At 30.4% G+C, this 17,592-nt stretch overlaps 1 protein-coding gene across 1 annotated transcript; it reads left to right on the forward strand.

The window, feature by feature from the left end:
* The first annotated feature begins 11,444 nt into the window (after window positions 1-11,444).
* On the forward strand, window positions 11,445-13,833 carry LOC121115841 (G protein-activated inward rectifier potassium channel 3). Its single transcript, XM_040710006.2, has 4 exons — window positions 11,445-11,916; window positions 11,975-12,049; window positions 12,116-12,785; window positions 12,848-13,833. The coding sequence occupies exons 2-4, from the start codon at window positions 12,028-12,030 to the stop codon at window positions 13,530-13,532; spliced, it is 1,377 nt and encodes a 458-aa protein (XP_040565940.1). The 5' UTR covers window positions 11,445-11,916; window positions 11,975-12,027; the 3' UTR covers window positions 13,533-13,833.
* The last annotated feature ends 3,759 nt before the right edge of the window (window positions 13,834-17,592 follow it).

Consider the following 17,592-nt stretch of genomic DNA (forward strand, 5'->3'; position numbering starts at 1 on the left):
TGAAGGTTAATACCTACTAGAAACCATATGACTTATTTCTAGTCGGGCAGTTAATGTGTCAGCCTATAAACTTTTCAGTCTACCTAATAAGAAAGGAACTATTTTATATATGAACAGAAATGAAACAGCACTACAAGAATTAAAATCTTGATTTTTTCTCCTTGTTAACTTAACAACATCAAATATTTAGACGTAGTCTATAGGTTCTGTAGATCTAATTAACATATTATCTAAATATAATTTAGCTATAAATTATATTTATTCCATGCTTATTTAATTTATAAATGACAACTTCTTTTTTAGCTAGAAACCTAATTTAAATTATCTTCTATTTTTACTATTTCAATCTGCAATTAAATTTTTTAGACAACACATAAAAATAATGTATATATAATTTACATTGTTGTGTTATTGGAGCATATTTTTTTTAAATTCAAACCCAAAATGCAGAACATCATCAGGATAAAAAATTTCCTGTCAATGCTCTAATGAACATTTTCTTCCAATTAAAAGAAAGACGATCATATTTTTTTTTCTGCTTCTAAGAACAACTGTTATAAAAATTCCGGCCTCCAAGCTGGCTATAGCTTACGAGTATAAATCTACAGTTGGAGTTGATATTGACAACTAGAATAGATTTAGTTTCTTTTACATACAATAGAACTAGCTCAGTCAAAGCTACTGATCTTTGATAAGTTCTATAAAACATTTATTGAATAAATTTTATTGCAGACTTTAAATAAAAATATATACTCTGATGTAAAAATATGATCCACTTCTTATTGAAAAACTAGCATTTCATTTGAAAAGAAGAAAAAACATTCCTTTTCTGATTTGAAAGCCATAAAAGAGATTAAAGTTGATACTGATTCAATATTAATTGATAAATAATAATAGAAAATAGATGTATTTATGTAAACAATTGAAAATGTAACTATTAATTTCGCAAAAATATACTTTTAAAACTCAGACAGGAAACATATAATTAACTTTACTTATTAAACTTTACATATGTGGTAAGTTAATTTAAAAACAATCCTAAACAATAGTCTAGAAATCTACACTCAGTTTTTTTTAATCATATATTCATACAACCCAATATTTGAGAGACATACTTCCCTCAAATATAGACTCTATATTTATGTTTCTCTGATGAGTTGACATACCCAAGAATTTTAATTATTATTTCAATCCTCAATTTGGTTTATGAGACTAAATTGAAAGGCCCTCATATGAGCTTCCGAATATATATTAATTTCTTATTATTTTATTAAAAAGATGATTTTTTTAATATTAAAGTGTAGTTTGAAGTGTCTCCAACTGATTAATTAGAATAATTTGACAATAAAAATCGACAATAATTTGTCGTTAAAGAATACAAATGTTCTGTGGACTCAATTTTGAGAAAAATTATACTAGCTTGCTTTTAAGTGGGCAATCAACATATGTTAGGCTATTATTTGTTTGTTGAATCGAAAAGAGTTTTCCTACAGCTGTTCAACATAATTGTTTCTTTTATTTAAAAATGTATACATATGTAGTATAAGTATTAAGCCAAGCCATGACTTACAAATAAATACGTATCTATAATATAATACATTGTACATATGTAAGCCAATTAAATAAATGAGATTATAATTTTTTTGGTTTATGATGTGCGTTAAATTAATTTGGAGGAATAGTTATTTAATGATGTTAATGTAAGAACTTTTATTTTGGGTCTTTAGACAATTATAATTACGACTTATAGTCGGAATATTTAATCTTTCATTTCTATTGTATAATAATCAGAGGTAAGGAAAAGCCTCGAGTCTTTTCTCAAAAGTCCAAAACCATCGAGTAATATTTGTGTCTTTTAAGTTTTTTTATCAAGTCCAGTTTGATTCATCAGATTTCTTTTGGCCTGTCTTCAAGTCTTTAATTATAATAAAGGATTCATAGTGCTCAAGTTTTTCATGAATTCCTTAAAAAATAGCCTCCGAGTTCAAGTCGAGTCCATATTCTTAGCTGAATAGACTCTAAGGAAAGAGGAGCCATTAATATAATGCCACAATAATAATAAAAATAAACATATACCTAAGTTATGTTCATTCGTTCATACACCATAGATCAAGAAATAACTAGGGATATGACTTTTTTAGAGCATTAGGAGAATAAAACCAGTAATATTTTTTACAAAAATATCATCCCTAACAAATTTGCGAGGCAAAAAAATGAACATAGTGCAGTAAACAACTCAAAGTAATCATTTTTTCCGTATTTATATGTTTTTCACATTTTTCCTTACAGTTCCTTTTGTCTTAAAAATCGAACCAAGTCAAGTCACAAGTCTTGAATTGTTTGATCAGTTAAGTCGTCAGTCTTCCAAATATGGATTCAAGTACAAATCAAGTTGCAAGTCTAGAGTCTGTACCTCTGTTAATAATACTGTAAAATGTAACGAATAAAGAAAATATCAAATATATTCATAGGTATAATACATAACTCTATATATATATATCTACACCTTAGAGATCATTTAAAGGATGTTAAATATAAAAGTAGCACTTTATACAAATAAAAATGTATGGAATGATTATTGCCTTCAAATTAAATTTACAATTCTCTAATGATATTACTTTAAGAGAAAAGAGCAATAAATTGTCATTTACAAATGAGTTATTTAACTCACATAAATAAATATACTTATATATATATATATAACATACATATTTGCCAGACTAGGTAGAAAAGGGAAAGCTATTGACTTAATTTGAGCATCAAGGGAGAAAAAAAAGGAAAAAATAAATTTGCGAGAAAGAGAATGTTCATATGGATAACATATTTTTATTTGTCTATAAGCATCATTAAAGCAGATTATATGGGTTTGAAATTCAAAAAATGCTAAATTACTCCCTATTCAAAGAGAAGAATTTAAATCTCTTCTTTATGATAGGTATAAAAAGTTGATTTTATTTACAGACGTAAATTGATTCCACCCCCATCTTGGCCTGTCTAAGTCAGTCCCCGTTATGGGTCCTTGAAAAATTCCCAAATTATAAAGTGTCTTCTAGAAGGTATCCTTTTCAATTAAAGTAAAGAACATCAGTTTATTAATTGAATTAGTTTATTACAACTTGAAATATCTTCAGAGCACGATAAAAGTTTGTCATTATTCTTAACTTTGGTTTTATTAAAGTATCCATTATTCTTATCAACATAGGATCCAGGATGATAGAGATTGGTTTATGACGAGGTTACTATCTGATATCTATGATGATTAATTGAGTGAAGGCCTGATCTATGGGATGGCTTCCAATTCAGACGCGTTCATAATATTAAGAAAGATATGCTTAGTCCAGTATTGGGTTCACTCTGGAAATCCTATGTATTAGTTATAATTTTTGTAGACTCGAACTTATTCAGTCCTTTAAAAAAATATTTTACCGTTAACCGAATAGAAAATTATGTTCAGATCGTTCTCACAAAACAGAAATTGATATGGATCGGTATCGGTAAATACTGATTTTATAGATGAACTGCTTAAGACGCTTCCAAATTGTGATTATCAGAACAAAGACGTTAAAATAACATGGGATTTTCCCTATATCTATGATTTATCAAAAGAAAAACAACTATTAATTAAAGTATATACTAATATGTGATGTCTTTTATATTATAGTCAACTAATTGGAATATTAAATATGCATAAATTTGGAACTCAAACTTTGGAACTGATTAATAATATATTGAATCAACTTTTCATAACATACATCATATGAAGTTTAAAGTGTTTAATCTTTAAATAACTCATATAACTGGGGACACGGGATAAAATCAGTGAATATTACTAAAAATATTGGTTCTTGGTTGAAAAAAAATTATACTTCTATGTAGAGTATAATGGTTTGGAATTTTGAAACCTTTACTGTTTTATAATGAAGTTTTTTAATATACAACATACATAATAAAAATTATATGGATATCTAAGAATTTAGCCAGCCCTGGATGTTTAAAGATTTACTCAATTTTGAAGGGAAAAATTGCTACAAAATTTATGTTTCCAGCACATAAAAACTTTATATTTCAGTGAATATCACTAATTCTATGCATTATATTATGATTTTTACCTATATTTTCATTCTGATACAACTATAAATCAATATTTTACTTTAAAGTTTTTTAAACTAATTTATGTATTTTTTTTTTGTTCATTTTTGTTTAATTTAGGCCTTTTTCTGCATAAATATACTAGTTTGAGTTATTCATATCAACTTTTAAAGGCCAAAGTTAAACTTGTTTATAGAAGTTGCAAGGAAATTCCCTATTTAGAACAACCTATTTTTGTGATGGAATCATCACTCATACCGATAGTTGGTCAAGTTTTGAAATATTTTCATTATAAAACATATTTCATGACACTATAATCAAATACCAGGCAAGGAAAGTTTATATATGAAATAAGCTGGAGTAGTTATCGATGAAGTCCAATTGTTTAAGAAATGGTGCAACTGACCATCAATTACAAAATATTGTGCCAAGAACAGAATTATCAAGTACTAGAAGGAAGAACAAGCTATAAATAAACACAAAGAAAGGCATCAAAAAGTTCATCTACAATATGTTGAGACCTTTTTTGAAAATTTTTGATATGTTTTTTGATATATATCTAATCCCAAAACAGAAGAAATGCTGCATTCAACGCTGGGGAAAGATTAAGTTTGAGAAGATATGGAGTTTTTAGAAATGCTCAGAGCAGGAGAAAATGTACATCTGGGAGCTAAAGATAAGGCCTCCAAAAAGAAAATTAAAAGGAAAATAAACAGAAGAAAAGCAACGTTTCGAAAAGAAAAACAGCGTCTTGATAATGCAAAAAATAAACATTTATATACATTTTCAAATGAAGAATGTCATTTGATTAAACCAGGAAGTTCAGTTCAAAAGGACTTAGAATTTTGTTATCAAAAAGAGGAAGCCCTCTGATCAACGTGTTTAAAAATATCAGTAGCTGACCTTACCCAAAAATAGAATCATATTTCCGGAAATAGTCAAAGTCATTGATAGAGGATTTATAATGCCAACTCCGCTGATTGTAGCAACTATTAAAGGTGTTGGAGGGGAAATTGAGGATTTTGTTCATTCAAAATCATCAAGAGCACGCTAGGAAACACGCACAAATATTTTACAAGGAGTGAAATGTTCTTTCAGAGAAGTAACATCCAAGTCTCTATGATGAATAACAATTCCCTGTGATTCAGAAATTATATTAAATGTAGAAAGACTGACAGTAGTTGGCACTGGAGTCTCTTTTTATGAAAAAATATTGGCTATCCATGTAATTGAAAGAGCAACTGGTGAACTACTGAAAGTGATACTATGAAAAACATTGTTTACATTCATTTTCTTCTATATATGCCCGTGCAACGAAACCAGGGCTTTGAATAAACTGTAGAGCTTCGGATCAGTGTACTATGTTTAAGAGATCACTAGGGTTGAATTTCATTATTTATAATGTCTTCCGGGACGAAGGATTAATTTTCATTACTCCAAAAACGTTGATGAAACCAGAATCACTACTAACGAATGGATCCCTCAGATATTCGCTACGGGGAGCATTTTAAGCTTTCCTTTTGACGAATGAGATAGATCAACTCAAGAAAGTAGGTATCATGGTTTGCGAAATCTATAATGAATTTAAATGATAATTTAATTTTCAATAGGAGATTTAGGAATTGGTCTTATTTGGATCTGTTCCACGGAACTATAAACAAAATATCCTCAATTTAATCTTATGAAGAAATAATGATTAATAAATAACTTTTCAGTATCTACGGAAAAATATATAGGGAGTGTGTTGCCCTATTTTTGTATCAAAGGCTCATAGTCTATAACAGAGCCGTAGTACTTAGATACGGACTTTATAAGACAATGACCCCACCCCCTTCAAATTGAAAAGCAAATCTACAGTAATTCCTATTTTATAATAATGTATAATAGTTCATAGAAATAGGATACATAATGAAAGACAAATCAAGCTGAATAAAATGGGGCATACGTGATTAAGGATATACATAAGAAGGACTTCATAAACTCAATAAAAATTTAAAAACCATTTCAGACTCCCAAAAAAATCGTCTGTGTTACTTTCCATCTTTAATGAACACAAACACTCCTGGTTATACTTTATATTAAGATGTTACACCCTCAAGAATGGAAAAATAATCATTACAACTTTAGAGAATAAGGAACATTCTTAAGCTTGCCTACAAAAATAAAACGCGCACGTTAAAAAATGATTAGATTTTACAACCTTTTATACAAGCACATACTTTAAACTGAAAATATGTTATCTCCCATGAATTTAATAATAATGATAAAAGCTTTGGAAAAATACATAACATTGTTCAGAATGCCAACTATTAAAAAAAATTATGGAGGCGTAAGGGCATATTTTTTTACAATTCTACTATAGTTTATAGTGAACTCTTTCAAATTTGCCAATTTATTTATGACGTTATTCCAGGCATTGTTTTTTCACTCAAAGCAATTTAGTCAATATTCATATCCTTACTAACTATAACCCTTCTTGTTGGTCAGTTGTATTGTAAAGCAATTTATCTGTTAATCTCTTTGCTTACGTTTGGACTTTAAAAAATGTAAAATACTAAATATATATGGAGGTACACCAGCACAAAACAGGACTTAACGTTTTATTTTTATTTTTTTGATGCATAAAAGGAGTGAAATATGCAAAGCATTTGTCCACTCAAAAAATCCTGAGTGCACTCGCGCTCATTTTTTAGCTCGTATAGGAGTATTTAAATTTGAAAACCATTTATGATTGCAATTAATTATCTAAAACAAATTCATATCATGTATTCCAGAAAAAGAAGAGAAATAAGGAAGAAGAATTAGTAATACTTAAAGATCTAAAATTATAATACATAATAAAAGAAATCAATAAATTTATTAATCCAATGTTTCAACTATTAAGTATTTGATTCATTGACAAAAGTCATATATTTAAGTTTTCATCTTTTGAACGCTGGCATTCACATTAACAAATATAAATGAAACAATATTAAGTACTAATTTGTTCCCAAACAGTGTTTCTTGAGGCAAGTTCATGCGTGTCGTACGATTTTTGACAACCATACATTATTTGCAATAGCTTTAATTAATCCAAATCAATTGTTTAATTAAAATGGGTGTGTCAAAAAAATATTTATTTGTCTTTTTGTATGCCTTGGGCACAAAATTATTGGGAAACACTATCTTAGGGGACATGTTATTACAAAGTTTTGTGTACTATCCTCCAGTTAATCCAATTTATTTGTTTGAGCTTGAAGAGAGGGTTATCAAGTTTTTAAACTTATACTTGCACGAGACTTTTTGTCCATTTACAACATAATAATATAAGAAAATAGTATTTCATTTGGTAAAGTTCGTATACAAAAATAATGTTTTATCTTCAAACATAATCTGGACATACGAAGGAGCTGGCGGTGTCTCTGAGGGAACTGATGCCTGAGTCTTCCTAGAGTGGCCAGCTATATGAGAGGCAAACTCGTCAACTGAAGACAGCAGAGAGCCACAGATATAGCATAGTGTAATGTATTTGTGTTTCCTTCCCCCTTGTTCTCTTCTCTTATTTTTTTTGTATGTATATATATGTGTAAAGTACAGTCTTGTACCTCGTTTTAAGTATAAATAGTCGTGTATTTTGTGTATGTATTAGAGTAGGTTATTGTATTAATAAGAATATAATTGTTCCTATTAGACAAGCCTTGTATTATTCCTCCACGCCTTTCCTACTGCTCATTTCTCTCGGTCGTCCTGGATCTCTCCTCCTTATAAATAATTGGAACGTCGTCACCTTTTTCAATACCACATTGGCGACGAGGATGGGATCAGGATCACGTGACCTCCCTGCTGTGGGATCGTCCGCGAAGCTAGCCCTGCTAGAGTTGGGTAGCTCTTTTTCGTCGACAGGGAAAACGCTCATTCGTTTACGGAAGGCGGAGCAATACGGGCTGTGCCTCAATTTGGGCCTCGTGGAGGAAGGAAGAGAACCATGGTCACTAACATGAAATGATGTGTGAGTTCGTGTCAGGGACCACATCATTCAAAGTGGATTTTATCCCATGAAGTTCTGGTTCTCCGTTGTTCCTATTCTCCCGTTCACCTCATTGGGTTATGAATGTGCAATGGTTTATCCTCTGGATCGTCCAGAGTTAGATGAGGTTACATCGAGTGAGATCAATATGTCTCCCACGGACGAGCAGGGTGGTCGTTTCCCTAAAACTTCCATAAGAGTGAACGATGTTTCTCCTAGGAACGAGTAGGGTGCTCGTGTGCCTTTAACCTCTATAAGGGTGAATGGTGTTTCTCCCAAGAACGGGCAAGGTGCTTGCGTTCCTAAAACCTCTTTGAGGGTGAAGGATATTTCTCCGAGGAACGGGCAGTGTGCTCGTGTTCCTAAAACCTCCATGGGGAGTAGTATTCTCCTTTCTCCGGTGCGCGTGCTGAGAGCATGGCACGTCTATGGTGAAAAAAAACGGTTTGTCCGTGGCTGGTTATGGATAGAGCGGATCAATAAGCTTCTATTCATGGAGCAGAACCTGGTTAAGCACCGGCATGGATTTGGTGCTTGGGGGGTAATGTATTCGTGTTTCTTTCCCCCTTGTTCTCTTCTCTTATTTTCTTATATGTTTATATATGTGTAAAGTACAGTCTTTTACCTCGTTTTAAGTATAAATAGTCGTATATTTTATGTATGTATCAGAGTAGGTTTTTGTGTTAATAAGAATATAATTGTTCCTTTTAGACAACCTTTACTTTATTCCTCCACGTCTTTCCTCTTTTCATTTCTCTCGGGCATCCTTGATTCATTGGTTTAAATAGTTTGTGTCTACTCACCTTCGTCAAGACACAACACATAGGAAAAGATATTAGCTTATCTTGAGATATAACTTCGACCGTCTTTTTTTTTCAATCTTTAAACTTATTTTTTAACTTTCAAATGTTTTATTAAATCTTTTGAGATGCAGAAACAGAAAAAGTTATATAAATGAGTGAAAATTCGAGCGATTTTATCGCTCAATAAAATGTTAAGCGCACTCCTGCTCTCTTTCCAGAATGTTTAGCGGCACTCAATAATGCTTCGGAAATAGGCTATTTTTAGGGGTTGTAAAGTACGGGGGTGTACTGCGGTTCAGTATGGTAGATATATATATAATCATATATTATTAGATTTAGATTCTTAGGTAAGATTTTAATCCATAGGCATCCTTTTATATGCGTAATAATTTCTATATTTTTGTATACAAAAAAGAGAAAATGACTTACAAAATGATACAATACATCTTATTTAACAAAACCCAGTGGTAGGGTGGAGGGATAATTTGAATAAATTTCACAATGTTTCTAAGTTAGCTTTGTTATACTACGCAACTACAAGTACATTTGTATCAAGTAAAATAATTTTTTCAACAGCTGGCGATATTGTGACTGGTAATCAGTCTTGTTTATTACCGGAAAATGTAGAGAAGCTTATAATTCACCAAAAAATTGTAAATTTATTTTAAAACATTATTATATACACCCGTATATGTTTACCTTTGGTTTTTGAGTGAAGTTTAGTATATTTAGGAATAATTTATTTGTACAAATAAGAAATTATTAAAGAATAATATATCGTAAAAAAACTTATAAAACTACATTAATTGTATTTAAAAAGGAACACTTTTCTATTATACCGTACTGAACCGCGTACCGTGAAGAGTGTACCGTGGTTCGTACCGCACCGTTTAGTTGGCCATCCAAGCCTTTGTTACTTCGTAATAGGATTTTATGTAAACACCTGACATAGCATTAAAATTTAATGTATAGTAAATAAAGCTTGCTATAATAGCTTAATCAATCCTCATGAGTAACATATCAACTAATTATTTTTAAAACCTAATTAAAATTAATACAAAAAGAGAGATTAGTTATCATAAAATAGCTCGTCAATTGTATGTATTCTAACAATATCATCACAAGTGTCTCATCAAGTATAACATAGTTCTTCTTGATATGGGTATTTTGTAGATTTAAACTTTGTAATCTTTGATTCTTATATTAATTTATGACGTACAAGTAGTTTTTATGTTTTGTAGCTTGCATGTATAGGCAATAACTCAAGGATTAAAAAAGATATATAAAAATTGCTGATGTTTTAGAGATAACATTGTGGGAAATTATAGGAAGAATTAATATAAATTAGGGGAGATATCGATGAGGAAGGACAAATCTTAAAGACGGGGACATGACCAACTTACTTTTTGAGATTTTACAATGATCATTTAGTAACAAAAACTATTCTTTTTCTTATTTTTATTGGTCCCTCCTTTTTAAACAAAAAGTACAGAGTCTGGCAGAGAATACAAAGTAGTTTAGAATGATAGTTCGTCATAATTGTAATGTTTAATGGCTGAGGCAACCATTCAACTTGGGAAAGGGGTAATAACTCATTATAATAATATGTATGTATATTGTTAAATGTATTGAAAGTAAATTATCTCCGTAACTACAGTCTTGGTCCGGACGTATTGCACTAATTTGAAATTAAGAATAAATTAACAACAACTTTTATTTCAATATCTTGAAACTAAGGTCTTGTTTGTGTTCCGAACTCACATCAAATTGGTATGACATATTCCTTAAAGCATCACTTGAGCATACGCCTTATTGTCAGCTGAAGTCAATGGTTCAGTTTTGTGTACACATACCTTCATTGTCTTCCTTTATGTATGAGAAGATCAAATTATGAGTATGTACATAGTACACATTACATAATATTCCAACTTTTTATATTTATTCTAGTTTCCATTGAATAGATTAAAAAGATCGATTTTTAAGCAATCCAGTTTTGTGAAAAATAATTTTAAATATCTACAGACTCTATAATTGCTTCTACATAAAATAAGTAAAAAAAGTAAATGAACATATTATATCTAACACATTCATTAAATCTATATATATATCCCAAAGTGTTCCATTTACATGCTGTCTATAATGAACTCGTTTTGGCTTTAGCTGACGTATTTATTTATACTGCAATGATGTAGGGCAAAGATCTAAAAATGGTATGACAACTTTTTTAACGATTTTAACACTATATTTACTAAACCACTTACCAAGACTGGATTTACAACCGATAAACAGAGGTGTGTAATTGGAATGTATTTCACTTTTTGAACACTTGCTCCTTGAAAATATCAAAGACTCTAGACTTGAATTGAACTCAAACGCTGAAACTCAATACTCTACATAAACACGAGGTAATTACAATTTTTCATTGGAAAACTCTTTGAAGTCTATTTTATTTTCTGATGACTTGAACTGGGCATAATAAAAAAATTCTAAAATTTGGGCATTAATTGAACTTGTGAATAACGACTTGATATTTAATTTTTACTTACAGATTAACTACTTTTTCTCCTCTTTGTCTGTAACTAAGCCACTGGTTGGACTTCCTTGTAAAGATCATTTATTCAAAACTCTTTTTTTCAACAATAAATTTATGGGCGTAAATAATAGTCCTACATTACTCTAAAACATGAAACTGAGAGAAGGTCGTCAAAATGTCTTGGTCAGTTACAAAAAAAATATATGAGTTTCATTTTTCAACAGGAAGTTATTATATGAAACCGATTTTTTGGTAGTACCAAGACAAAGGTATTATATAAATAAACTAGTTCGATCCAATAATTGAGACAGGCATAGAATAAATACTCCAACGTAAATAATACGATACGCGTAGACTTTATTTATTTGTTATCTTCTCTGGGCTAATACATCTTGTTCTATTCAAACATAAATGATTCTCCAACGCAAGCAAATAGGTGAATATGAAGAACTTAAGTGTTTTGAGGCTCAGTTGATAGATAACCTGTAGGAATTTTATAGACCTTTCCAAGGAAAAGTAATAAATTATTGTTCTATACATTAGACATACAGGCGAATTTGTTGTTGATTTCGGGCAGAAGAATAATTAATAGAAAAATGATGGAGCCGTCAGAGATGTGTAAGTTATTTTTGAACAACACTTATTCATTCATTCCTTACCCATTCCTTTATTTATTTTCACCAGCCCTAGATGATATACACAAAAAGAGTCCCAAGTTAATGCATTCGCTTAGCTCACTTGATTCCAGCATGCTTAAAAAACAGGAGTCATCTACTGAAAAAGAACTCTCAGAGGGTTTTATTACTAAATTTGACTCATCTGGAAAGGTTCAAAGTGTTCCTGTGACTTATGAAAATGACTCAAATATGAGCCCTCTTGACGACGGAAAAATAAATAACATATCAGACTTTGTGAGTACTGATATAATCACAAAACCCTTTCATTTCGTATCTGGCAATGTGAATCCTACAAGATTTAATCCTTTAAGAAAGAAATCTGGGATACTAAATGTCCTTGCAGAGCAAGCCACACGGAACCGCATTGTTGCCAAGAATGGATATTATAATACAATATTTAGTTCAAAAGGCAAGAAATGGCGGTTGTTGAAGGATTTCTTTACGTCTTCCTTGGATTTGAGTTGGTTTTGGATTTTTTTTTTATTTGCATCCGCCTTTTTTTCGTCCTGGTTGTTTTTTGCAATCATTTGGTATCTGACGTTTCTTATTCACGGAGACTTTAATCTTGAGTATTTGGAGATTGCAAACATTACTCCATGCGCAACCGATATAGTAGGCTTTACCTCATGTTTTTTATTCTCAATAGAGACGCAACATACAATCGGATATGGTGGACGGTGTGTACATAAAAACTCATTTATATTTACAATTAGCTTATATAGCTTTTTCGTTTTCTTAGAGCTACGACGGAGCAGTGTCCATTTGCAATTATCGTCCTGAGCTTTCAAAGTATTATTGGTGTGATTATCCAAGCATGTACGGCAGGAATAATCTTTGCAAAGTTTACAGTACCTTCTCAACGCCAAGGAACAATAATTTTTTCGAAAAATGCCGTCATAACCATTCGGAACGGCGCACTCTATCTCTTATGGCGCATAGCTGATCTCCGAAGATCAACTTTAATTGAAGCTAGTGTTCGAGCCTTCATTATCCAAAAAGAAGTCACCGAAGAAGGAGAGATCATCCCTTATCATCAACAGGACTTGCTGTGTGGATCAGATATTGAGGGAACTAACAATAGAGTTTTCATCATTTTCCCCGTTACCATTAGTCATAAAATAGATGCCAGTTCCCCTCTTTATAACTATAGTCCATCAGAGCTTCTATCATCACGATTTGAGATTATTTGTATTCTAGAAGGGACAACCGAGGAAACAGGAAGCTCTATACAAGTAAGAACATCCTATCTCCCAAATGAGATCCTATGGGGGCATCGTTTTGAACATTCATCAATCGCCTATGATAAAACGGTTGGATCTTACCGAGTTAATCATAGTGTTATCAATCAATCAACTGTTGATCAAACTCCTAGATTTTCTGCCAAACTCTTGGACAAAAAAAGGCAAAAGAAGAGACTCAATTAAATGAATTCTTAATGTGCATCCTATGTATCTCATTAAGTTGAAAAAATAAGGCTGGACTTATATTAATAACATTTATACATGTGATTCAATGAGTAATTATTATAGCATGAAAATCCTTTTATAATAGTTATCACCTGATAAAAAACTTGTTTTCAAGTTAACAACACAGAACAAACATACTTCAAGATAACTCAATTGGCAATTCTGATTTATATGTACACTTATTAAAAATAGATTTAATGAGTAATACTCTTTGATATATATATATATATACATATAAATTGCTGGTTACATTACTGAATATCTTGAAATTATTTATTTTCATTATTTTTTTGTTTGAACCTATGTTGTAAATTTAGTAGAAATAGTAGACATTAGCTAAGTCTACCATATTGATGTCATATTTTATTAAAAACGTAGCTATACATATGTCAAATTATTGATGTATAGCCACACAATGATATAAAATCTATTAACACGATATTTTAGCTATAAAAATATTATTTTTTAACAAAATCAATCTATAGCTAAGAAAATATAAATAAATTTTACGCAAGAACATAGCATTTTGTTTTGACACCAATTTTACAAATCAATGATATTGTAAATAATTCAAAAGTTGTGGCTTGTCAACATAAAAGTAAACAAGAATGATTTTTCTTAAAGTGGAGTCTGGAATATGTTATTAAACTAATTATGATCTATTTTTTAAAAATACAATGAATCTTATATAACTGTTGTAAATTGAAATTAAAGTAGCAAGTATTTATTGTTATAATTATGTAACTATAAAAAAATAGACTATATTGGAAAGGTCATAGGGAGGTCAAATTAAGTCACATAAAATAAAAAGTTTTATTGAATATCTATTACTCTTGGGTATTTTGACTTATGCTATAAATTTTATTCAAAAACTACAATTAACCAAAATAAGTAAATGTATATTGGGATCTAAAAGAATAAATTGTTTTTTTTTAGTTTCTTATTTTTTACTCAAAATTGTTTTTGTTTTAACACAGACTGATATTGATTTTTAGAGCCAATATTTGTTTATTAAAAATAAAGAAACTAATACTAAAACTTAAGAACTTTGCTCAAGAATGGAGATGGTCTTTTTTTTAATTCCTTTTTCCTTGATAAACATGATATATCATTGAAATCAATTTTTTTTTCAACAGAAAGTAATATTTAATATAAATGCTTGAAAGAATGATGTTTTTTATTAGAAAAATGTATGACTTCACTAGTTACAAAATATAATTTCAGACAATAAGATTGAAAATGAGAAATTTCTTTGACGTTCAAAGAAAGAATATATTTTTTTTGTACTAACATTAGTAAAAATCAATTTTATTCGGTTCAGTCAAAAATACAGAACTAATTAAAGTATTAGTTTATATTACTCATATTTACAAATTATCTTTCATTTATTTTCCACTGTATATATTTTAAAGGGCAAAAATAGCATAACAAATACATTTGTAATTTCCCTTTGCAATTCAACTCATTCTCCTATATTTAAAAAAAATATTTCGACTTTTTAAATTGTGGACTCATTCTTCTATATTTATATATTTTATGGTAGACGAGTAGATTTGTGTATGATCTCGTTGTTAATTTTTGTCATTCAATAGCGTATTTGTTGTATTTTGAGAACTTATTTTATTGTTGTTGTTTTAATTATAATTTAATTGTTTTGATAAGAATTCTTTCATTTCCACAATCTTATTTTACTAAGACAGTACTTCAGTATTTGGGTAACTGAGTAATATAACTTCAAAACATACTTACCTTTTTTGTACAGGTTGCAATCTCTATTTAACAACCAACACGATTTTTATTGATAACAATTTATCCTACACTAATCATCCGATTTTTGTAAAAATCAATGCCAAATATCAACTGAATCAAAAAATCCTATTATTCTGTTATATTATTATCAATTCGACTTTTGATACGGGAGTAGGTCTGGAGGACAGTATCCCTTGTCAGATTCCAGAATTTCTCCCGTACCCAGGACATCAGCTCAGATTTTGTGTTGCAGGAGAATTTATTTGTTTGTGGCTCAACTTCTTCCAACACAAAGAAGTCCATGCAGTTGAGGTTCGGTGAGCTTGGAGGCTAAACACTGGGTTCAACAGAGTTAAAAAAAAGATTACACAACTAGGTCAACGTTTTCTTTGCAGTGTGGCATAGAAAAGAGTTTTATTGGCACCACCGGACTATTTTAGTTCCTTCCTGACTCTCTCGACAAAGAAATTATCCAGTTATGTATGTTCCGGTGTGGATCGTAGCACGGACTCTCTGTTCTTTTGACGGTTATGGAATAAATACTTTGTTGATCTTTCCCAATTTCCTTTTCTTTTTCTTTTTTTTAATTAACGCCAAATATTGTTTAAACTTTAAATTGTACGTAAATCTACTGTTTTAAATAGTAATACTAATCTTATTTGTCAAGTAAAGGACTAATTTTCCCTGTAATAATACGTCAAGGCCAAGATGATTTGGAGGCCTTTGGGTTGGAAAAAAATTCAACGTGAATAAAATGGATCCAGCTTCAAGAGACCTAGTGAAATGTTTGAAGTGGTTAAAATATCGGGTCATCATTGGAGGAAGAATTGCTCAGTATGGAGTTCTACCATTGAGAATAGCACTCCTTTAAATTTTAAAGCATGCACATATTCGTGATTTATTGAGTTGAAACCGGTTTATACTTCGAGGCAGGGTCTTGACTAGTTATAAACAAAACTCCAGCAAAATCTAAATAGCAACAGTGAAATAACACCCGATAATATGGAGAGACGTCGAGTCGCAATTTTGAAACTGTGAGCCAAAATTGGTAAAAGTTTTTTACTATAAAAATCAGGGTTGTCCGAATTTGGGCCATAAATTCCCAGAATATCAAAAGTAATTCCCGAAACGTAGTATGATACCTTTATCAAGTTCCCATCTGATTCTTGAAATGGAATTTTTGGTTTGAAATGCTTGTTGATCAGCAGTGTGACTCCACGTTTCATTTGAAAGTTGTTTGTCTAAGAAACTAATAGTTAGATAAAAGTCCGAAATACAAAAATGATCTTCTAAACAACAATGTCAGGGTAATCAAAATGTCGGAGAAGTCTCAATAAAGCGTACTTTCTCTGCAATTTTATCAGTGGAATACAATTGAGAGTTAAAAAAGTTATCATATCCATTATTTCACTGTATTAGACGAGATTGTTATATCCATGAAGACTAGATACCCCACGAGACCCTTCAGGATCGTGTTCTGGTTCGTATGCCGGGTCGTTCTTCTTTTGTAGTTTTGAAGACGTACCGATGGGAGACAATTGTGAAATTGACAATGACCTCGTAGGATTGGATCCATATGTAGACCTAAAGCTCAAAATATTTTTCTTAGAAAGAGCACCTGTAGAATTTGTTGGGAGTCAGTTTCTGGCAGTTTTAAGATATCTTTTTGGGACCGACCCTTCTTCCTCTTAGTCTCAGGGGTAAGATTGTGCTGTTCTCCGTCTACTCTTTTTACAGTAGATTCCCCTTCCCTTGGCCCTTGTTCCACTTCAGAGGTGGACGATTTCTGTCCATCTATTTTATTAGTGACACACCGGTCAAAGTTCCAGCATTCAGGAAGTACTTCAAAATGAGGTCAAGTTAAAAAAAGAAAAAAATATTATTGTAATTTAGATATAAGAATAGAAAAACTTATTTTATAATTTTTTTGAACTTGTAAGTAATTTTATTTTATTATATAGTCGGTTTTGTAAGAACAAAATCTTAAAGTAACTATTGACGACAATAAAATATAGACACATAATTATGGATTTTGTATTTATTCAGCTATTTATATACTTAAATTATTTCATGAACATATATAGTTTTTAAATCTTTGAATAATCAATTAATTAATGAAATCAGAATTTTGAAAGTTTTCATTCAATTTTGATTTTTAGAGATTTATAACAATTCAGTTTTGTATCTTGTTCTTAAAAAAAAATTAATTAAATAAATGGTTGAATAAATAGAAAGTCCAATATTATTTAATTATATTTTTATGCCGTCA

This window comes from Lepeophtheirus salmonis, chromosome 4 (assembly GCF_016086655.4).
Source record: "Lepeophtheirus salmonis chromosome 4, UVic_Lsal_1.4, whole genome shotgun sequence".
In the NCBI taxonomy this organism is placed as follows: domain Eukaryota; kingdom Metazoa; phylum Arthropoda; class Copepoda; order Siphonostomatoida; family Caligidae; genus Lepeophtheirus; species Lepeophtheirus salmonis.

Excerpts from the sequence above, each read along its gene's own strand:
- LOC121115841 (XM_040710006.2), top strand. The coding sequence starts at position 12,028 with ATGATGGAGCCGTCAGAGATGT. Across the intron at positions 12,050-12,115 it reads GATGGAGCCGTCAGAGATGT|CCCTAGATGATATACACAAA; the intron begins GTAAGTTATTTT and ends TATTTTCACCAG. Across the intron at positions 12,786-12,847 it reads ACAATCGGATATGGTGGACG|AGCTACGACGGAGCAGTGTC; the intron begins GTGTGTACATAA and ends TCGTTTTCTTAG.